The sequence below is a fragment of the Pyrgilauda ruficollis genome, unplaced genomic scaffold (assembly GCF_017590135.1).
Source record: "Pyrgilauda ruficollis isolate IOZ18807 unplaced genomic scaffold, ASM1759013v1 scaffold12, whole genome shotgun sequence".
Taxonomy (NCBI): Eukaryota; Metazoa; Chordata; class Aves; order Passeriformes; family Passeridae; genus Pyrgilauda; species Pyrgilauda ruficollis.
This window is the reverse complement of record NW_024510321.1, coordinates 17,851,349-17,875,096: the sequence shown is the minus strand read 5'-3', so window position 1 is coordinate 17,875,096 and position 23,748 is coordinate 17,851,349. Positions and strand designations below refer to the sequence as shown.

The 23,748-nt window shown below is 37.7% G+C and overlaps 2 protein-coding genes across 2 annotated transcripts in view; both read left to right on the top strand.

Annotated features, from left to right (window-relative positions):
- The window catches only part of LOC121364022 (macrophage mannose receptor 1-like), a 32,838-nt gene extending 20,905 nt beyond the window's left edge, over window positions 1–11,933 (top strand). The window contains exons 20-30 of the mRNA XM_041486901.1: window positions 817–953; window positions 1,991–2,105; window positions 2,609–2,805; window positions 4,016–4,106; window positions 5,455–5,687; window positions 6,519–6,684; window positions 7,781–7,933; window positions 8,334–8,450; window positions 8,653–8,814; window positions 10,832–10,864; window positions 11,505–11,933. Of these exons, the coding sequence (XP_041342835.1) occupies window positions 817–953; window positions 1,991–2,105; window positions 2,609–2,805; window positions 4,016–4,106; window positions 5,455–5,687; window positions 6,519–6,684; window positions 7,781–7,933; window positions 8,334–8,450; window positions 8,653–8,814; window positions 10,832–10,864; window positions 11,505–11,674 (1,574 nt within the window). The 3' untranslated portion in view covers window positions 11,675–11,933. The remainder of the gene's footprint in view (window positions 1–816; window positions 954–1,990; window positions 2,106–2,608; window positions 2,806–4,015; window positions 4,107–5,454; window positions 5,688–6,518; window positions 6,685–7,780; window positions 7,934–8,333; window positions 8,451–8,652; window positions 8,815–10,831; window positions 10,865–11,504) is intronic.
- Window positions 11,934–14,983: 3,050 nt separating this feature from the next.
- The window catches only part of LOC121364028 (macrophage mannose receptor 1-like), a 32,864-nt gene continuing 24,099 nt past the window's right edge, over window positions 14,984–23,748 (top strand). Inside the window, exons 1-8 of the mRNA XM_041486914.1 lie at window positions 14,984–15,158; window positions 16,388–16,561; window positions 17,688–17,849; window positions 18,757–18,870; window positions 19,963–20,109; window positions 21,269–21,451; window positions 22,316–22,470; window positions 23,621–23,734. Of these exons, the coding sequence (XP_041342848.1) occupies window positions 15,098–15,158; window positions 16,388–16,561; window positions 17,688–17,849; window positions 18,757–18,870; window positions 19,963–20,109; window positions 21,269–21,451; window positions 22,316–22,470; window positions 23,621–23,734 (1,110 nt within the window). The 5' untranslated portion in view covers window positions 14,984–15,097. The remainder of the gene's footprint in view (window positions 15,159–16,387; window positions 16,562–17,687; window positions 17,850–18,756; window positions 18,871–19,962; window positions 20,110–21,268; window positions 21,452–22,315; window positions 22,471–23,620; window positions 23,735–23,748) is intronic.

Genomic DNA, 23,748 nt, shown 5'->3' with positions numbered 1-23,748 from the left:
TGCAGAAACTCCCAGTCATGGGACCAGCAGCCATGGAAGAGTCTATGCCCTTAGAATGGGGGGATTTCAGTACCATAAGTAATTTAAAGCAGAGTTTCCTTCTGGGTTTTGTCCTTTTTACAGGGTTTTTCACTACTTCTTTCAGTAAAAATTTGAATAGTCGATCTTCTCTACCATGAACTTAAGAAAACATTTATAGCAGGTGCAGGAAATAGGAGTTGAAGGTACAAGTCAATGAGGAAAGAAACAAATACATCTAATGTCCAAAGATATGTTTACAAGTACACTGAAATGCAAATGTCTTGCAAATCCTAGAGCTCTACTTCCTTTTGGGTCTATTTCTGTAACTTTAATGAGGCTAATGGGAATTTAGTATATATGTGTTGATCTCTTAACTTATGTTTTACAAGGGATCCATGCAGTATGTTTGCACATCTATTGTGCCATTAGATTGATCTGGTATTTCTTATCTCATCCATTCTGATCCTTTTCTTTTTTTCAAATTTGCTTACTGGTGTATTTCCCCTGCGGCCTGCAATGTGATGATGCCACAGCTCAAAAAAAGCCAAAAACCTATGAACAGGTATAGACACTTCTGAACAAGGAGCAGATGGGTCAGGGAGCTCAAATTAACTACAAGGGGCTACAGGACTCTTACTATTAGAGTTTACTTAAATGTGCCAGGTTACTTTGCCTTCAGATCAAGATATAGCCTGAAATACAAAACAGAGAAAATTGTGTTTATTTTAAAAAAAGGTGGTAAATTATTATTACTAAATATTAAATACTATAATGTTGAATTTTTTTTTTTCCCAGGCTTGTGGAATGACATTAACTGTGGTTCTGCCAATAAATTTGTATGTGAAAAGCATAACAGTTCTATTAATGCAACATTACCTTCTCCATTGCCTCCTGGAGGATGTCCAGAAAGTTGGATTTTTTTTAACAACAAGGTATGTCAACAAACATCTTCAGTAAATTGTATAAAGCAGTAGAACTGAAGAGAAAATACTGAAAACCTCACATATTTTTATGAAAACAAAGAAAATCTGGAGAGTAATTACTTAGTCAAAATGGGCAGACTGGATGGCTGGGCTTTTTTTGAGGTGACTTAGACATCTAACTTTGCAGAGAAGTACAGTAAAGTACACTGAGTGTATTTCAGATGTACACTGAGTGTATTTCAGAGAGCATAGTTTGTGCAGGCTTAAAATACACTGTTACTGTTTAAGAAAACCTCTCCTTCTCTCTTCATGTACATTATTTTGTTTAGAAATGCAAGTTTGTAATGGTCAGTCTTGTAAAAAAGGTGGAAAGGTTTAGAAAGAATGTATTCGAGCAATCCCTTCTGCCTTTAGGAGTTCACAAAGCTTTGAATTCAGAAAGATTTTCAAACTACAATTGTTTTGAGTACAGCTTTGCATTCAGACAGAGTCTGGAAGTCCTCATCACTGTAAGACAAGAGTTTGTACCAATCTGAGTTGAAGCTCCATCTACCAAAGGATATTTTGTCTATTTTATGTACACTGTGCTGTTATTGCATCCTCAGAATGCTAGGTCAATGTGCCAAAGGATGTTTCACACCCTTTGGCAGGATGAACAGTTGTAACCACAGTCATCAGAAGGAGGACAAAGCACAGTAGAGATAATTCCCTGCAACTGTGTCACCCAAAGCTACATTTTCTTGGTTTCAAATGATGCCTCTATTACTTCAGGAAGAAGGGAGATGAAAATGTGAAAAGTGATCATATACTTGACCTCGTTACAATCAGTTCATTTGATACCAGACTCCCAGATTACACCTTGTACAATGAGGGGGGATAAGTGTATGCCTGGGTAGACATCCAGACTTTCTACTCCTGAGCTCTGTCACTCATTCTTGGCCTGATTTATTTTCTGCAGAAAAGTACATCTTAGAGATAATTGATAATATTCATATATAGTAATTCCAGTCTTTGCTAGTTTGAAAAAGTGCTTGATTTGTTTCCAGTGTTTCAAAGTATTTGCTTCCAATATAACAAGAAATCTCACATGGCTTGCTGCACGAGATGTTTGCTTCAATTTGGGAGGAAACCTGGCTACTATACCAAATGAACAAGTGCAAGGTATGTATGGACTCTATTGAAAGAAAAAAAATCTTGATCTCTCACTAAACAAGCTGCTGAAGTCTCCAATATAAAATATGGGATTACCTGATGAAAATTGCTTATTAGCCAGGTCACTCCATGGTTTATTTTAACTTCAAACTGCAAGGCAATAGCTAAAATTATTACAGATAAAAAATGAAGTTTATTTCTAGTTCTTTCAGCTGCTTTGTTTTCATGAAACTTCCAGTGTGTTCTGAGGGTGTTTGCACGGATCTCTCATACTGACAGGAATCTGTATTTCCTGTCTCTCTCACTGGCAGTAGGACTTTCTGAAACCCTATGTGTGCATACACAGTGGGGAAGGGATGCTTATCTGAGTATTTAATTAATGGCAGATAGGCTGTGTAGGGGAAAATGTTATCCTTTTATTGTGTCCCCCACTCTGGGCCTTTGCATATTTTCTCTCTTTTAGGCAAGTCATGATGAGCTTTCCTTAATGAGAAAATTTTGCTTCTTTCCAGCTTTCCTTTTCTATCATTTGAAGTATGCCACAACCAATGTTTGGATTGGGATGAATGATATCACCAGAGAGTCCACATTTCTTTGGACAGATGGAAGCACTGTTTCCTACACCAACTGGGTTAATGGTGCACCAGAAAAGCAGCAAAGCTACTTTGACTTTTATGAGCATGAAACATTAACAGATGATGCTCTGGAGGTACAGAAAATTTAAGTAACTTCTATGCTTTGGGCAGCTAGTTGGTTTTCCTAAAAGAAAAGTTAGTATAGAAGCAATAATAGGATGCTGAAACAAGTCCTTTTGTAAGCACTATGAGGTTTAGTAAATCATCTGGTAATAATTCCAAATACAGCCAAATGTTTGGCAAAGGTTCTGTAGAAGAGGAATTTTAAGACTTCCATCTGAACTATTGCAAAGAAAACCAGCTCTGTAAAAGAAGCTTGGAGAAGCTTATATCAGTTCCTCCCCAAACTGCATTAATGCAAATACTAGAGCTGCAACACCAAACAAAGACAAGGTATGATAAACCAAAATTAAGATTTTTGATGCAAAAATAATTTAGCTGTGTGTATGCCCCACTTCTGGCTAATGTGCTCCCACACTGCTTTACTCATTTCTGATGGTACAAATTGATATCTTCAGTGAAATTACTCTTTTTCTGCAGAAACTCAGGCTCTTTTCCAAAGGTGGTAATTTCTGAGGAAATGATTGGCAGTTATTCACCCAAGATTTTTAACATCTGCCATCAGTCAACTTTAGCTGATGACTAAAATTTATTTAAATCACCATAAAGGAGAAACTTGGATGACATGCCAAAAGACTGCCATGGCCGATCTTGAAGTCAGGGGAGTCATGAAGGAAATACTGGAGCAAGTAAATATAAGGAAGTAAAGAGAAAATATTTTGTTGCATCTGATAATGGTAACTTGATAATAACTATAAAAAAAACAGCAAACAGCATCTGCTTTCTGCAAGAGAGTCTGCTTTGGTTAGACTAGTGTAGACTAGAGCTCTTAACAGTAGTTCTTTTATTGTTGGTCTCATTGATAAAAATTTTTTAAACAGATTTACATAACTGTAAATCAGAACAGAGAAGATTTATTATAGGTACCTTTGTCATTTATACAGTCATTATAGAGTTCTTAATAAAACTGGTAAAATGAGTTTTAATTGACTTCTTTCAGAACTTAACTGGCACCAGTGGAAGCCTGGTTCAAATTTAAGGGGTCACTAATAAATACCAGGTCAAGCTGCTTGGCAGAAAACTAGGAAATTTGAACTAATTACAGAGGTGTTCAATGAGCTCCCCTCCTCTCTGCCATAGGCCTGCACTAGCAGTACAGGAGCTTCAGCTCACCCCCTCCCCACTGCCTCTTGTAATGGCTGTGCCTCTTCCCCTCCCCTTCAGACAGATTGTGTCTTCATCAGGAAGTCAGATGGGCAGTGGAGAGATGATAGCTGTGACAATGAAAGAGGCTACGTGTGCCAGATGAATTCACGTGAGTTCTGTCAACCCAGTCTCCTGAAGAGAAAGAATACCTTGGTTAAATAAGATGAATATATAACCTGATGTGATTCCTTCCAGCTTTGAGTCTTATTCTGACTCTCAGGCTTTCAGAGCTCCATCAGTGTTAAGCCAGTGCTATGTTTAAAGTACAAATTGTTCCACAGAAATTGCTGGAGAGGAGCTACTATCTTAACTGGGATTTTGTACCTAATAATGAATAATACTAAAGAATAATAAATAAAAATATCTTTTTTTTCTCAGTGAAGTATAAGAGCTTTAGGTATCCTGTCTAAGTGCAGCATAAATCATGTTCTTGCAGTGATCTTCCCATTCTCTTCGATGATCTGAGCAGAGAATTTAATCCTCTCTCACAATTTCTACTGAATGCCATATAATGTCAATCAAAATGCACAGCTTCTTGGATGTGTCTTTATTGTAGAAGAATATTGTTATCTTTTTTTTGCACCAAAATGAGTAATGAATGTTGACTCTACTCCTGTAGAATTTTAATTACACAAATCACAGCTGCCCAAGCATATAACGGGAGTAGAGAAGGCGAAGCACTGATAACAAAACAATTTTGCCCCAGCTTTATTAAAGTAAAAACTGTTCCCTGATCCCTCTTCTTCAGTCAGTTCCTGCAGCCTGTTCACTCAGCACAGCTAACATTCTTGTAAGAAGATCCCCTCCCCACACAGCAAATATATAGTTTTATGGAGGCATTTTTAATTTTCTTGATCCCAGTTCCTGCTCTTCTGGATACAGTCACAAAGGTAGAAATATACACTGCCTGACTCAAACATGCAGACAACATTCTGGCAGCCCTTACAGACAGGCCAAGAATTTGGAGTGAACAGTGAGTGGTGATTAAATAACATCAGGTCTCAAAGTCTTAGGCTGAGTCTAGAGATTACAACAGTTAATGCCTTAAATGCCTTGTCCTAAGTTCTATCCACCAGTGATGAGAAATAAATGTATACTCAGATATTCAGATTTAGTCAAATAAAGCACAGAATCTGAAATATGCAATTTAGGAGTCTTAGTCTGAACCAGTCAAGTCTGTAGCAAGTATACTCTACTTCAGGGCATCCAGGATTTAACTCATCTTATTACATTGACAAATTTGCTCCATGTCTTGAAAGTTATGTTTGGCACTTTTTTTGGGGTTTGGAGGGGTTTTATTTGGTTTGATTTTATTTAGGTTTCTGATTTTGTTTTGTTCATGGGCTTAAAAAAAGATTTTGACTTATTGACTAGTACCTTTTGACCAATTTTTATAGCTTGCATGCTACAGAAGAGCAATATGTTGTAAATTCATCCATTCAGTTTTTCCTCCATAGTTCCCTCACAACCTGAATTACCAACAACAAATCCAGCCTCTGGCTTTACTCATTATGGTGACAGTAGCTATTCAATAATTTCATCTGAAATGCAATGGGAAGAGGCCAGAAGAAATTGCCAGGACAAATCTGCAGAACTTGCCAGCATCTTGGATGCCTACATCCATTCATTCTTGTGGATCCAGATGCTGAAATATGGAAAACCTGTATGGATTGGTCTTAACAGCAATATGGTAAGTGCTGGGTAGATGGGAGGGGCAGGTGCTCAGGGAACTTTCCTGCTCTAATAGTCCTCTGGATGACCAGTTTTGAACACTGGAGCAATTGTATTCGGAATGGCTTCACTGTGTAAATGCACAAAAATCTAGGGGTACTGTTAGAACTAGTCAAGGATTTTCATCCTTGACACCAAACAGAGTGAATAATCACAGAAAGTGTTATGCAAGAAGCAAAAGATGAAACCAGAAAGTTCTAGAAACAGTAGCAGAAGTCAAGCTGCAGACTGAGAGTCAGAAAGTGCAGCTGTCATGAAGTGACTGTTGGCCACCCTGAAAGTCAAATGCCCTGCTATACAGGGGGGTACTTAGAGCTATTAATATATTAATAGAAGTTACTGTGAGTATTAGGGAGATATTTTAAGATTTAAGCTGACTGTTTAATGTTTAATGTCAAGTAATCTCTATGCACAAGTAAGTCCAAGTTTTAACTTAAATAAAGCAGAGCAGAGGGGACAAATTCTCTGTAATTGCTTCTCTTGATGTAGGATTTACTAAATGACCCAATATGGCCCCATCTGACTTTCCTGCCATATTGTAAAAATTTGTTACTTCAGAAAAACCCTCCCAAAAGCAATGCAGTGTTGAACACTGCTCATATGTAGTTCTTGTGTAACTCAAATTGCCCGGTGACATTGCTTAGAACAGTGAATGGGATTTTTTAAAATGGTCCCTTTTTTCCCAAAAAAATCAAATAAACATATGATTATATTTACACTATATTTATGTGACAGAAATTTTTATGTGGAAAAAACCCCAAACCTATTACCAGTATTCCTTTGTTTTCAGACTGGTGGCTATTATAAATGGACCAATAACTGGAAAACCAGGTACACAAAATGGGCAGCAGGGGAACCAAAGGATAACAATGCTTGTGTTTACCTTGATCTTGATGGTACTTGGAAAACAGCATCTTGCAATGAAAGCTACTTTTCAGTTTGCATGATATCAGATGGTAAGCAAAGGCATTTAACAATTCTAAAGACACATTCCTAATTCCATAAACCTGCCTAATCCTAGAGACTCTGCTCTACCCTGGGCTACCCCTGCAGAGGACTATGCTTCAGGGTAGCATGTACATCTCAGCAGAATGTGGACATTTGTTATTGGATGATGTATGAATTTAGGCACAGGAAAGGCTCTTGTGAAAATCCAGATGGCTGCACTGCTATCATGATAAAACTGTTTCCATAAGATGAAGCTCTATCTTCAAGGTCTATCTTGCTCTTTACAAAACGTGACCATAAATCACATGAGTCTGTGTGTAATATAAGTATATGCTGGGTTTGTGCCCTGACTGTATGAACTTCAGCTGGGGAAGGTCACACTTGAGTGTCACTGAGCCGAAACACAGCCAAGAGTTTCACTTCCATTCACCATTGCTAGAGCTAAAACTGTAAAAGCCTTGGCAATGTGAATGTCACTTTAACTCTGCAGATATATGCAGAGGCACAGTTGCATCTAGATTTTGTAGAATCGTGCTATTTTCCCTCCTTTATGTTTTAAGGTTGCATACATTTGGTCTGCTTATGCAGTGCAAGATTCATCAAAGTGAATTGGAGTTGCAGCCATGAGCAGAAACAGAATCTGATTTGGCAGAGGCATGCTACACTGATGGCTTTTTCTTTTTTTTTTCTTTTCTATAAAGTGACAACATTAAGAGACCAAGCAGCCAGACATCATGGGACTGTGGCATTAGTGATTCATTAGCCTACAACAGCTTTCTGTGTTGTGAAAATGCAAATTTGAGATTCGTATCATCCCTCAGGGTTTGCTTTCCTCACAGTACTGCCAAGGCAATTAGTTAGATATTGCAGGATGCAATTTGGTTCCTTGTCCTGAGAAATGTGATTTGAGAAATAAAATGTTTAACACTTTTGGCTGCTTAGCTCTCCCTGTTGTCTGGGTTGGGGGAATGTGGGAATAGTCATGAGTAGATGTTAAGACAAATAAAGCTGGGTGAGAGAAATCCCACACTATTTACACACATGTCATAGAATCCGAGATGACTCACAATGCAATACCAGTTTCATACCATATGGCTTCTTTAGAGATAGCTCCTACTGACCCTGCTGAGCAGCCTGGAGACTGTCCTGGAGAAGATGAACTCCAAGCTTGGATCCCTTACCATGATCACTGCTACTACCTTGAAGCATCAGCTGGGAGAACCTGGGCACTGGCCTCCCTTGAGTGTGCTCGCTTAGGTGAGAGCCTTCATTATCGACTAAAAAGATTCGTACCAATGTTTTTATAAAACTATCATAAAAATGTAAAGATATTGATTAAAAAAAAAAGTTAGAAATATATTTTGTTTTACCCACTAAGCTGTTCTAAGGCTGGCACAATGGAAATGTCCTCTCAGGTCTACAGCTTCCCTGTGTAGGAGCTCACCATTATGTCCTGGCTTGTGGGATACCATCCTGGGGGCAGCAGTGGGGGCCACAGCCTCTAAGTACCTCCAGGTCATTGTCTTCTGCAAGAAGCAGTGGAGACACCAACAGAGCAGCATTAATACAGGAGCTATTGCTTGTACAGACTAAAAAGGAGGTCATTGCAGTGGTTGGTCATGTGGGTTATGGTTATTTGCTTATTAATGCCTTTCAGGAGCTACCTTGGTTTCAGTAGAAAACATGGATGAATCTCACTTTCTGACTCATAAAATTCAACCACTTGGAAATAAAGTAGGAGGCTTTTGGATAGGACTTTACCAGAATGTGGAAGGTATGTCTAAATTTCAGTTTTTAATGGAAAAGTGCATTGCTAATACAAGAAAATTGAGTCAGTACTTGACAAAAAAAACCATGGGTTTCTGATGAACAGTGGCTTACTATAGATATTAAAAGTAAATTGCTGAGCTAAGGAGTTAAAATATTAATGAAATAGATATGTTTTAATTTTTTTTACTCTGCGAGTTGCTCTGTAGGCCAGTGGTTGTGGCTAGATAATGCTGTCCTGGACTTTGTTAACTGGGAGGAGAAAGAGTTGGATGTGGAGCATCAGTGTGTGGAAATAACTGCACCCTCTGGCTACTGGGACAAAAGTGATTGCTCTGCTGAAAAAGGATTTATCTGCAAAAAAACCAAAGGCAAGTCCTCAATGTGTCATCCCTGAGTGACAGGACAAACCTGTTCACTAGTGACTGTTACAGCCCTTCACCACAGCTCTGGAAGTAATCCCTGGCAGTTTGGTTTGGCATATCCCACTTCTCTAACCATCTGTAGCTGCCTTTATTTTATAGACTGCAAACTCTCCAAATCACTGTCTACATGGACACGCAGTAACATCCTGCACAGCCTAGGTTGAGAATGAAACTTTCAGAAATGTTTGAGTACCTAACACAGGTGTTGATATGGCACCTGTCAAACACCTGTGCAAGGGTATGACTATTGCAAGAACTGATTATTGTAACAATTATACCCTTGCAAGGAGGAATCAATGTGAATAATCAATCTTCCTCTTCCAGCTTGTTGTTCTCAAAAATATATATTATTTCCCAAGGTACCAAACTGGCTTCATATTGGCCCTGATTCAGTAATGCCTCAAGGATTCTAAAAGGTCACCTGTTTGTATTGCAATAATGAATGATATGAGAAATACTTGCATTCTTAATGTAAACTTCAAGTCATTAGAGAAGCTGTCTCATCAGCATTTCTGGAAACTTTCACTCAGTACTGTATATATCAGACTAATGCTTCAGAGATAAAACACTACATGCATTATTCCCAAGTGGAGATACAAAGGAAAATGTCTGCAAGAGAGCAGTATAATTTTATTCTTCTAACCTGGATGTTAAAAGTCAATCTATCTAACTTAAAAAAGTGGTAGGTAGCCATCATTAAACCTTTGCACTTCCTTTTGTAGTAGCTGTGGGATCAGGCTTAATTTTCCAGATTTTGCATTGTGCATGTTCCCAGTAAATCATGGGTAGCATCTCTGTTCTGTGTTGAAAAAAAAAAAAGATTGGCTGTAAAGCCGGTTTTAAGATTCTATTTTTCAGATGAAAAGTTGAAAAAATTTGGTTTCAATGCTAAAGACATCTCAAGACATGGTAGGTGGTGAAAAAATAACTGAAAATTTAGGGTTAGCATTTACTCATTTTCCAAGTAGTCTTTAATTAGAAAAAGATGCTGCACTGTAACCAAGAAATAGTCATCTCCTGTGCACTGTTAATTGCTGTGCTTAAATCAGCACATGCCCATGGCAGTAAGTCAATTAACCCTTATTAAATACTTAATAAAACATCCAAATTACATCCCATCCTACATCGTACTAAAATAATAAGGAATCTCTAAAGTTCCTACATTGAGTCATACAGAGCTCCCATATGTACTATTTTATGCCTTAGTAGGGATTACTGTTGTATTTATCTATTAATTTTGCATCCTGTTTTGCTTTCACTTTACATTTTGCCTTAATAAATTCTCCTCTGGGTATCAAGGGTGTTTGCAAACTGATGCAGAAGAACCAAGAGAATAAATATTTTCATGATAATTTAGAACTCTTTAGTTCTATGTGTATAATTCTTCATTTCTGAGTGCCGAACTGGTTTTTTTTTTTTTTTTTGCACTTCTTCAACAGCAACAAAACAATGTTATAAAGGTCTTTCATTTTTCTTTGTCTTACACAGAGTTGAATAGGAAGATTACTCATGTGATTTAGCAGGCATTTTCTTGGGAAGACATTTAGGAATCAAAAACTTTGTAGCAGCTAGACATGCAGATCTTCCCAAAATATGCCATGTAAAACAAATCTCCGGAATGATAAATCATGTTCTTAGTACATTAAAATTAATATTTCAGGAAAAATGAGAAAAGATGTTTTGAATGAACATAAGAAAGAATCAGTATTTTAATGTTATTAATATAAAAACAATATAAAGTTTCAAAAGTGGATAAAGTAATGCTAAGTAGGAAGGTGAAAGCTTGGCAATGTATTCTTTGTCTCAATGTATCTTTTGTCTCAAGCCTTTTATAGCAGATATATATGTTACTAATTCAATGGTAGAACTTGAGGGGGTTTTGTTCCAGTACTATTTTTGCAAACAGTCGAACATACGGATTCTAATAAAGTGTAATGTGATTTCTCTCTGAAATTCATTGCAGTTGAGCTGAATGGGAGTCTTACAAAGCAAAAAGGTAAGAGCTTTCATAAGAAAATGAAGAAAAATCTAAATAGAGGAAGAACTTAAAATGAGTTTTCCCAAACCACTCTCTTTTGGAGCACAAGCCCTACTGAGGGTTGCGCAGTTATCAATCACTCGGGGTGACCCCACGGTGCCTTTCACAGGCACAGGAGCACTCATCTGTTCTTGTGGGACTGCTGCAGGGCTAACCCTGAGCTGGCAAGCTCAGCAGTGACCACACTCGAGAAGAACTTTGAGAGCAGCTACACAGTGCTTTAACAGGCTGTTAGAAACTATGTAGATGTATGTGAAAGTTTCTTACAAAGATATTATTGTAAATCATGTCACAAAATATTGTAAAACTAATTTCCAGTAATGAGCATCCCATATCCATCTAAGGCATACATTTTCATTACATTCTTAAAGCATCCCTTGCACCCATTGTACATTACTGTACCCCAGATCCACTAAAACTACATTAGTTTCACATCAGCTTCAGGAACAGCGACCTGACTACTGATCAGCAACAACTCAGGGCTCAGCTTTACAGCCTTCAAGTTCAGGCAGGAGAGGGCAACTCATTCATGTTTTTCATGTTGTATGTGGAAATAAAAACTACTATGCTTTCTCACAGTTACATGGATTCATTTCAGGCAAAGAAAAGAATGAGGAGACCCACCCACCTGTTCATGTTTCTGTTTGGCCACTCATTTTCTTGGCTGTTTTAGCTGTCTTTGGAGCTGGCATGGCAGCCTACTTCTACAAAAGAAAAAGACAAAACCAGCTCTCAAGAGATTCTGGCAATGAAACACTATTAAGATGATATCTTGGTAACAGAAGAATTGGTGAGAATGGGTCCTGTGGTATGTTACTTGGAGAAGCAAGTTACTCACTGAAATTAAAGGATGTGTCTGTAGTGAGATCTTAAGTGAGATCTGGTGTAACCTTAAATTAAATCACTTTCCTCTTTTAGTGCTTGTGGCATTCACATTCTCTGGAAAAATCCCTTTGCCCAGGATTTTTCTTCTGGGAAGCTGAGAAGCCTCAGAGAACAGGAAAACAATTCTTATCTCATTTGCTTCTCCTGTGTTGTGCTCACTTGTGGAAGGTGTTTGGAGATTGTTTGCCCACAGGTGATTGTTTCATTGGATTCTGGTGTGAATTGTTTTGACTCAGTAGCCAATTATGGCCAAGCTGTGTCGAGACTCTGGAAAGAGGCATGAATTTTCATTATTATCTTTTTAGCATTTAGTAAGTATCCTTTCTGTATTCTTTAGTATAGTTTAGTATAGTATTCTTTAATATAATATAGTATTATAAAGTAATAAATTAGCCTTCTGAGAACATGGAGTCAGATGCATCATTCCTCCCTGCCACACATGTCCCTGCAAATACAATAAGTATTAGCAGATTTTTTTTATCATTAATATTTTACAAAATCGGAATTAGAGTTTGATGTTACAATTTTGCAATGGTCAAGATGTTCTCAAGTGCCTTAACAAGGATGGTTGTGCAAAAAAACTTGTCAAAAACAATTACATGTACTGAAAAAGGACTATGAAAGTCACCTGGTAAGAATGAATGCCCAATAAATTGTGAATGTCATTTAGAACTTAGTTGCTGTGATATTGTGGACACTAAAAAAATCTCAAAAATTAGAACACGTCTAACTCTTTTGCAAACTTGAACTCATTTAATTCCACAAACTTCATTGCATCAGACCAGTACTTTTACTGTTCTTTATGGCTAAATCCTATTACACGTATAAAACTGCTTCATATTCTTTTCTCAGAAAACTTTGGGATAGGAAGCCTTGTCATGTTCATTTTCTGCTATGGAAAACACAGTTCATGTCAGCAAAGAATATTAAGACCAGGTATAAGTTGTAATCATTTTTCAATACAGTGATGTGATTTTTAACTGTATTATGCTTGCTTACATGCATTAAAACATTCTTACCCTGACATTCTTGCTTCTTTTTTGTTAATGCTTTGAAATAAATAAATAAATAAATAATTTTTCTATTGGTATAATTTTCAGCTTCAGCATTCCCTGTGAATCAAGTGAGGAGAAGGGGAAAGGGGGGTGCTCCTGTCAGTACAATAACTCTTTTGTCAATAACAAGAAGGGCTTCTCTCCTCCTCACTTTGAATTCAGCTTGAATAAGCACCAACTTCCCATTTTTAAATGCAAGAAAAAGGAACTGAAAACTAAGGAATTCAGCAGATGGTTCTGTACTAGAAATCTGCAAGAGACTAAATTTTAGATGTCAGAAAAACAGTAGAAAACACTACAAGATAGCTTTTAAATGAGTTGTAAATACAAACTAAATGCTTTATGAGAAAGAGTGCTTAGCAGATATCCCCAGGAAACAGCCTGCCTTCCCCAGGCTGCACAGAGTCTGTTGAGCAGGCTGGAAAGTTGGGAAAAAGAAAAAAACAGAAAAAACTCCCCAACCAACTAATGAAGTTGTTTTGCTAAGCACTGAAATCCAGTTTTCTTGGTGTAAATACAAGCAAGAGTGTAGGACACTGCTGAGAACAGTTTATTGCACAGTGTGTTATGCAGCACACAAGATACTGACCCCAAAAAGTTTGCAGCTGGCACAAAGCTGGTTGGTCATGCCAAAGGGGAGCTCTGAAGTACTCAGTTCCTCTTTTAGCCTACCCCAGTGTCTGCATTAATCTTTCCCCACCACTGTAGCCCTGGACAAATCCTCACAAGCATCCATTTACACCAGAGGGAGGAGAAAGCCCAGTTTGAACCAGATCCAGGCTGGTACTTAATGAGCAAAATGAGAGAACTGGGCAGGAATTGTTACCTCCAGGTATTTTGCCTTGGGATTTCCTTTGCCAGAGAAATTTTATTTTGTTATTTTAGATGTATCTGAAATATGGTTTCACTCAGGAAAGCCAGCTTTTATTTCAGCCCCACCACATTGGTGCCTGTGGCACCATTCAGCTGTACAACTTAGAGCTACTCATGCAACCCTTGCTCATGCTGAGCCCTCTCTTAATGTGACCTGCAAATAAAATAGTTATTATTAAACAATTAATTAAATTCCTAACTTTGCTGTAATCCAGACACTTTTTCTCAGAAAATGTTTTTTTCTCTTACTGCTTTCTACAGGCAAATCAACAAGTTTGTCTGGTTCTTGCAATAATTTTTCCCAACACTCTTAAAAAAAAAAAAAAAGCAATGATAGTTGCTCCTCCTATGACATCTACTGCTCAGCTGCTATATATATATCTCACTACTGGCTTTTTCACTTCTTGAATTTTTCAATTCCATTATCACAACTTTTAATTTCACTGATGTAAATAAACAGAAGGAATAGCAGGACTTTTGAACATTTGCAGTAGGGCTTTGCAGAATGTTTGTAGAAAAACTGCCATGCCAATACAAGTCTTCAGATGAGCACTTTGCTTACACGTTAAAAGGAGCTTTTGCAATTTCATTTGTCTTTGGCTTTGCCCTGAAACAGCCTCAAGGGGAATTTCTCAGATAGATAAACACATCTTTTTACTTGGTAAAATATTCATGTATTCCAGGCAAAAAGTTTCCTTTCTGTTACAGGGAAGCTTACCACTAGACTACGGTGCTGAACATCACTTTTTTCTGGTGTTTGACAAGCAATTATAAACAACTCAGCCCCAAACCGAGATCAAATAAACCAACATAATAACGCTAATTTTTTCCTTAAAGTGAGCAAAAGCTCATAATGCACCAAAAATGCAGTTTCAGCAGTTTGCTCTCTTTCTTCTAAATATATAATGCTGTGACATTATTGCAATGTATTGAACCACTGGGATTTTGAATCTGCTTGTTTCTGAGATGTAAGGGTTAAAGCAGAGGGCTTTAATTGATGATATTTCACTGCTGGTTTCTTTCCCCTAATTCTCAAGTTGCTTTTCCAGATCTGTGTAGCACCCCACCAACTAACCTGAATTAACGTTAGCAATGTCACAGAAGATGGCAAATGTCTCCACCTCTAGTTACAGGGATGGAGACTTCAGTTTTGGAAGGGACTTGCTCTTCAAAGAGAGCAGTGTTTACAGTGTGCACTCCAGTTATTTCAAAATACCACATGACAGAACATTTCCTTATTTAGAGTACAGAGCTTTATCCATCAACCCGTTGACACAGAGAAGGACCCATCACTATCTGCAGAGAGAAGGATTTTTATATATCACCAATTTTCTAATCCAACTTTTGGCAGAAGAATGCGAAACAAGTTACATTTGCAATGAGTTTCTCCAGGTTTCTAGTTTTCCTTTCCCTCCTGCAATGTTCACTACAGTCATCAGGTAAGTTTCCTGCTAGTTTTGTATTAAACTAGATATGAAAATGCTTTACTTTGGGCAGCTTTACAGTTTTAATGTAAAGACTGATGATTTTGTATGTTTTATCAGATTTGATACATGATGTAAAGAGTATGTTATGTACCCTGGCAGTTCTTGATTCACAGAATAAAAGGGCGGGGAGTGTAAGGATGATAGAAAATTTGAGGTAATAAGAGAAGGATCTTTAAACTGGAATTCCTTTCTGTGGAAATATTAAATCAGATGGCATTGTGTGGGATGGAAATGAAAAATGAGGGAACATGGACCTCTTTCCATTTACCTTCCTCATTACACCCACGGTGCAGTGATCAGTTGAGGAATTTACATATTTACACGATAGTTATGTGAGTTTCTCTTTCTGCCCCACGACATGAGGTATGAGAAGGAAGAACTGGCTCCTCCCCTCCAGCCTCAACAAATTAGATGGGCACTTCTACTTTGAAGATGTTTATCAGTCATTGGCTATAGCTATAGAGAGAAATGGTAAAGCAGTAATTTCTGGAGAACTGAGTGGAGGAACGAATTTGCATGAATGTGAGACTGAGGGTCTACATCAGAAATTTCACCATAAAATAACATTCCCATTATACTGTAATAGTTTAAAAATATGAAGCATTGTAAACCCTAAAGAAACTGAGTTCAGGATTAATCTGAAAGAGTTCTCCAAGTGGAGTAATGTACAAGTGAAACCTAATATTTTCACTGTGTAAATATGCTCATCACAATATCATCTCTATTTTCTCTGATTAGTCATCCTTTTTCTTTTAACAGTTAAGGAATAGATGGGGTGAAAGAGTGGTTATGGATAGAGTAATCAAGCAAATAAAGCAAACTTACTGAGCTGTGCAGAAAACAAAAATGCAGTGAATGTACTGTTGTTTCTGTTCTTGCAGTTTTTCTCTCTTCAGGAACCAAAATGTATCACCAACTTTTCATCACAGAATTTGACTTGCCTACAGTGTATATACATCAAATTCTAACCACAGTATTTAAACTTCTCATTTTACTAAAACATTTTATTTAAAATCTGTAGCCACGCTAGGGAGGAAATTATAATAAAAATTAATTTTAAAAGATTGCATAACTTCTCAATTCGATAGACAAATATATAATAGATAGATCCATTACTAGAAATTTAGATATACGATTTTATTATTATTTTCATGTCCTTTAATGCTTTTTTCCCCTCCTAGTTACTTTTACATTACGAGGAAATGCCAATGGACAGCCTTGTGTATTCCCTTTCAAATACAAAGACAAGCAATACAATGAGTGCACAGATGCTGGCAGGTCAGATGGGCTGCTCTGGTGTGCAACAACTGCAGATTTTGATGCTGATAAACTCTATGGATTTTGCCCACTAATAAGTAAGTCTTGCATTTTATTCCTTACCTTGTCATGAAATGTTGTTGAGCAGACCATCTCTTGAGCTACCAGGTTTTTATGAGCCACCAGCTGCACACCTGCGTGCCTGACCTTGTTAGAGTAGCCCAAATGAAAACCACCGGACAGGACACTAGTTCCAATGGCCAAGAGCTCTTTTTGTAGTGAATGGAGAGCAAGAGGTGCCACCGAAGAGTGGCTCAGCCCAGAAAGGTCCTGACTCAATTGCTGGAGGTGACTGTTTCTCTCTGTGAACCAGAGGGATGAAGAGGCTTTTTCATGGGACTTAAGTGCAAGGCATGAACAGCATGAATTTAGACATTCATCTTCCTTTCAAAAAATTCCTATTTCTTTTCCTTCTGGCATTTCCTATAGGTCAGTTCTCACTTAAACTGCTATTTCCTAGTTTTTTCCCTTTAATTTTCTACCTTATTCTCATTTCCTACACAGAAATGCTCCTGTGAGAATTATCTTTCTCTCCCAGCTTTGTTCTGTCTTCTGCACTGAACTTAGCTTTGGATCCTTCCCGTTCAGGACACAAGCATTGGTCTCACAGTGCCCTTCCCAATTACACAGCAGTTTCACCAGGTTTGGTGAGTTGCTCTGCAAAGTCAGCAGCTGAACTGTAAATTGGTGTTACACAGAGTTATTCTGTTGTTTCTCAAACTGTCAAAGGCCATTTTCTGTTATTTTTGGAAAAACTGCTTCTCTTGATGGTGAGTTAAGAAGAAGTTCCTACCCATCAGGCATGAAGAGCTTCCAGGGTCATAGTTCACTTACACACTTGCTTTTCTCCTCTGACTTCACCCTGGAATCTCTTTATTTCAATCAATAGATATGTCTGGTTTATGTAGAATTGCATGTGCAGTATTAGAAAATTCAAAAGCAAATATTGGGAAAAATGTCACTCCTTTCTAAAAATATAGAAATTTTAAATAATATTTTTATTTAAAAAAATATACATTTTTCTAATTTGATGCCTAGACTTATTATTTTTTTTTCTGATGCTTAGCATGCATCTTTAGAGATTTTGCATTATTACACACTTTATTTTCTTTTAGTTGGTATATGTGAGTCCACTAGAACAGTGCTCTATGTCACTTCTTCCAGACGACACAGAAAGATTTTGGACAAAAGACGTTTCAACTGGCATTCACTACCAGATAAACTCAGAATCAGCTCTAACATGGCACCAAGCAAGGAAAAGCTGCCAGCAGCAAAATGCAGAACTACTAAGCATCACAGAGACTCAGGAGCAAGCATATGTAGGAGGTAAAAGGATGGATAATAAGACCTTAAAATGTCTGTGATGAAGTGGGCTGCCTTGTTGTGTGCCTCAGGGAAGAAAGGGGGCAGGGTGTCAGGGCTGGCTGGGCAACCACCAAAGGAAGATGGTCTGAACTGCCCTTGCACTGCCTGGTTTTTTTTATGAAGCATTGGTCACAAACCTCTTTGGCAGTGAAATGTCCCCATGCCAACACTGTGCTCCAGATGGGAGCTCCTGCAGCTCCTGCAGTCGGTCCCAGGGGAAAGGTTTCCTCTGCTCATCTTTGTGCAAGGGCACTCAAACCTGACCAGGGCTATGGGCTGGTCCTCTAATTTACCTTTTTCCAATGTGCTTCAAGGATTATTAGTATTTTCAGGAGAACATATGCTGATGGTTAGATTGGTCCTAATATGGATACATTTGCATACACAAAATCAAAATAACTCTAGTGGATTTTAGGTACAGGTGTCATGGCTTCTGTTTGGTTATACATAGTGTAAAGAAGGCTTTGAAAGAGCTCCCACAGAAAAAAAAGCTGGAAAAAAACTTATTGACTTTTACTCCATGAAATCTGTTACAGAAGACTTTTAGAAAAATTCCCTTATGAATGACGGGGCTTTTTTACATGTCTTGTGTTCTAATAAAAGCAAGTGAGAAAAAGAAAGTCTTATTTAAATAGTGAAATAAGATGCTGATTTGCCCTACTAAGATTTCTGGTAAATCAATGTAGATTCATTTTCAAATTTTACTTTTTGTAATCAGTGCATCTGCAGTAATGCAGAAAGTACTGGTTTGGGGCTGGTTTAAAATAAGAAATATGAATTTCTTACTTTACACTTAATTTCTTTTAAATGATCTTATTATGAATAAGAATAGAGAGATACAAATGAGGGATTTCTTTTTCTCATTTAGAGCTAACTAAGGAATTTGGTTTTGCCTTCTGGATTGGATTGAACGCTTTGGATTTCAACAGTGGATGGCAATGGGCTGGGGGCAGCCCTTTCAGATATTTAAACTGGGCTCCAGGTAAGAGATGTATCTATTTTGTAATCTTTGAATTAATTCTGATAAGACACCAACTAATAAAAACTGCCCTAGCTAACTTTATTTTAGTGAAACCCGTTCTGATTTACAATAGCTCAAGACCCAGATCCCTGTTTTAAGACTAACCCTTTCAAATTACAAAGTTCATTGTGGATATCAGTTATAGCATATTATTCTATTCTCTTATCTAAACAGAGAGCTTGTTTATGAAAGCAGAGTCTCATTTGGAGTGATACATAACCCTACACATCAAAGATCAGAATTTTCCACAACATGTTGTTCACGAGTGTGAATAAAAGTCAAATCTTCCAAAGGTAGCAAAATATTCAGCAAATAATGGCTCTATGTTGTTTAGAGAAATTCTAAACACTATTGAGAGGCTTAGGGAGCCAGCTTATAATTCCCAACAATTTATGCAAAATTGCACTGGGCCACTCCAGGAAGGGAAATGGGGTAGGTTTATGGTGTTCCTCATATAGGGTGAGCTCTTCTTTTTGTTTTTTGGGGTTTTTTGGTTCCGTGTTTGCTTTGTGCCATCAGTATTCCAAACTGTCTATTGATTTGGAAAATTTTCAAAGTGTCAAATGAAAAATTAAACTCTCCTCTAAGTTTTCAAAAGCTATATCAGGAAATTTCCTCTGCTGCTTACAGAGGTTTGTACACACTGCAACAGAAAATAAAAGAGCTATTTCATAGGAAAGCAGAATTGTAAAACTCTTGCAATATACCGGAAATATAATATAACTTAAAACTCAATATACGAAAGTTTGGAAGTTTTTGTCCAGTTTCAGCAGTTCTTCCTGTAAGAACCAGGGTGTCAGGAAAAGAATTAGACATTTCCCTGTACTCTCCTGGTAACAAAATCAGTGGAGGGTCATTATTTCACTCTCAGTGTATTGACTAAAGGTAGTATTGTATAAACATCAAGGCAATTATCCTGTAAGGAAGAACTTCTTCCTATTAGTGATTCAAGGAATCATAAAAAGCAGATGTGTCCACTGGTAATATGGTGTTTCTGTTAATGTTTTTTATTAATTTCTTGCTGTGAAATTCTATTTTCTCTTTCACTTAAAGGAAGTCCTTTCCTGCTCCCTGGGAAAATCTGTGGACTGTTGAATCCCAGAAAGAATGGTAAATGGGAAAACCAAGCATGCAACCAGAGACTAGGCTACATTTGTAAAAAAGGATCCTTCAGCTCAAAGCCTGACATTATGCCCAAAGGTAGGTTAGTCAAATAAAAAGAAAGATTTTTATGACTTCTAGAAAGAGAAACTTGTGTGCAACATTATTTTTTAACAAGGGTGTTAGAAACCTTCAAAATACACAGCTGTACATGACACACAGACTTTTATAAGCTGCCCTTTTTCTTCCTTTGTGTATTAAACATTCATAGGAGAATTTTATTATTTTGTTCCATCACTCTGTCTTTCATTCTTGCAAGACAGATTGTAGATGCTTCATCATGGTAACCAGACCCAAAAGGCAAATTTGCATAAATATGGTAGGAAATATTATTCTCCATTGCTCCAGATGAATACCTGCAGTTACTCGTACATTCACGAAAAAGTCCTCCTCTGTCTGATGTCTGCAGTTTGCAGTGCTTTGGTTTCATATGAGCAGAGCAGGAGCAGCAACAGCACTGACACAGACCTTGATGCATCCGTGGGCCACCCCAGCACAGCTGTGAACATGGCCCATGTGAGAGGCGTCCACTGGAGACTGTCACCTGGGAATGTTGCAAAATCTACTTTTAAAGAATGAGTTACACCAAACAAAGTAGAAAAATAAATTCAGAGAATCTCTATTCCAGTATTAACATTAAAAACAAACACAGGATTTTATTTTTAAAACAAAATTCCATTTTTAAACCAAGGTACTTTTAAAAGAATGTACGATATAAAAATGCCACTGAGAGGATATGCAAAGTCCCCACTAATTTACAAGGTTTACTGACCAGCAGTTGCCAAAGAACTGCTTCATGCTTTTACATACCTGAAAAATAAGTTTGTTTGTGAGAACCATAGACCAGCAGGCAGAGCCAATGTGAGTCACACAGTCAGCACAAGACTGAGTAGCTCTGGGGGACAAAGAGGAGAGGCTGATGTCTGCTTTGTTCTCTCTTTTCTCACAGATCATTATTTCAAACTGCATTTCTGAAACAATGTGGGTATTTTTCAGTGGTTCTCTGTTTAAGCAGAATTCATTCTATTTATAAATTTAGCATCCTGTGCCTTAATGATATTTGCTTTTAATTTGAACGTATTTTGCATTGTCAACTACAGCTTTATGTTTATTCATATAGTTCCATTTTTGTAAAGAGTACTCATTCTAGTGTCCTCTATTTTCCTCTTGTTCTGAAAAAATTCTGTTCTGATTTTAGGGGAATTGAGGCCTGTTCAGTGCACAGATGGCTGGTGGCCATATGCAGGTCACTGCTACAGCATTCACCGGGACCCCAAAACATGGGAAGATGCTCTGTCCTCATGTAAAAAGCAAGATGGAGATTTGGCAAGCATCCACAACATTGCTGAATACAGCTTTCTAGTGTCACAGCTTGGTTACAGTGAGTATATATGTAGACCTGTATTGCATTTGCTCTATCTGTGACATAAAAGCTGAACTTCATATTAAAGTTTAATGTTTCTCTGAAATATGACAAGTGAAAGACTGAATTCAACTAACCATGCTCTTTTATGTTTTTGCTGTTGCAGAACTATATCCATGTTTATCAAGAAATAAGCCATGTTGTAAAACATTATAAAGGAGGAGAAGAAAACAAAAAAAAAAAGAATTTTTTCCAGAGACACATAAAGATCTCTAATGATTGCACTTTTGGCACCTAAATTTTATGTACAAGGCTTTAGAACTCAACTAGAAACCTAGAAGCTAAGCTTGTTGCTGAGATTCAAATCTCTTGCTGACACTAACCTCTTGCCATATATCCTTCTAAGAAAACAATATCTTTTCACTTCTAATATTCCTTGGATCTGTAGTAGCAAGTCCTGACACTGCAGATGCTGGCCTTGGTGAACACACCTGATGGGCCAGCACAAGTCCTCTAATGTCCTGGCAGGTGTCTTCATGGCTTGGACTCAGTATGATCTCCAGACAGGTGGGACGCCCACAGCCATTCAGTGTCCTCATGCTCAGGACCATTTTGTTCTGAATCACAGAAAGTTTGCAAAAATCTTCTGCTGGATGTAAAAAGCCTTATGCACATTAAAATCAGCATTTCTGAATGGAATCTGATGGTTTTCCCACAATGTATCTCCTACAGAGATCTGAGAGGAAACAGCATTTTTATAAAAGCACAAAGACCACCTCTTGTGTACCACATGCCAAATTTATCACTCCCTGCATGTTCTGCATGTGGAAGTATTCACTGCACGGTGGAGAATAACCAAACCCATTTCTTGTCATGCTTCAGAGCCAACAGAAGAGCTGTGGCTGGGTCTGAATGACCTGAAGGCTCACTTCTACTTCGAGTGGAGTGACGGGACCTCTGTGACGTTCACCAAATGGCAGCGCCGGCATCACACCTACACCAACGGGCTGGAGGACTGTGTGGCTATGAAGGGGCAGGTTAGCATGCACTCATCTTACAGCAGTGCAAATTACTGACATTATCTGCTTATTCAGGTACCATTCCTTATGTTATCTTGAAATAGTTTTGCTCCAAAATTTGGTATCAACCAGAAGACAAGTTCAGAGGCCAGGAGACATCAGAAGGAGAGGAAACGTTTTCCTAGTACCACCTTCTGAAGTTCCTTGTCTGGTGAAAATTATGATCCAGAAATTTTACATTAAATTCTTTCCCTTGGTTTCAGCAAAAAAAAAGTTTAAGCTCTGGGAGAGGGATAGGGATGAACTAGTTAACACCCCATGTGGGTACCACTGGTGCTATTTGCATACCTCATATTCCAATCAGATAGACAATTTTTTCCCTCAGTGTCACATCACTGAGACATGGCATTGAGGCACAGAGACCTGCCACCAGGACATGTTTCTTCAGCAGTCATCTACCTGCCAAAAAACTAATGTAAAATTCTATAGTATTTCTGAAAGCTTGACTCACAAACTTTATTTTATTGCAATACATGTTTGATACAACCACCTGCATGTGCATGCCCATGTATGCACACACAAAAAGTGTCATAAATTTTGAAAGAAAAAAAATTAAAATGCTGGTATGAAATGCATGCTGTTATTGAGAGAACTTTTATGTCATACAATAATGTTAATGTTTGCCAGTATTAGACATGAAAAAATTGAGCCTAAACCAGATTTTATTGGGGGGATGAGGGTAAAGCTCTTCTTAAACAGGCTATATTTTTTAAAGTAATCAGTCACATTCAGATTCCTTGGTGGATAAAATATTTAGACGTACTACAACCCTAGCAGATGTGCATTAGTTAGGTTTAATTAATCTTTTTTCCAGCAGTGTAGTGAAATAATCTTGCTCCAAAGGCAGATCCTATCTGCTGCAGATGAGACGGATCTTTACAAACCCTTTCATTTAAAAGTTATGATAACAAGTAATGTTGAGACTTCAAAATGTTAATTTCCTTCTTTCACCTCAAAACAGCATTAAATGGATCTTAAACTAGTACTTACAGACGTGCCTACTTGTTTTAATAAATCTCCAGCTGGCCTTGTGAAGAAAGAGAAAAACGACTAGCTGTGCTTTTGTGTGCCTTTTCTTGACATTTGTTCCTTCTCCCTGCTATTCTAGGATGGATACTGGGCAACTGATGTTTGTAATAAGCAACTTGGTTACATCTGTAAAAAGAAGCCTTCATCACAATCCTCTGAAAAAGAGACAACTGAGGACCCAGGCTGCCAGAAAGTAAATGCTCTCTT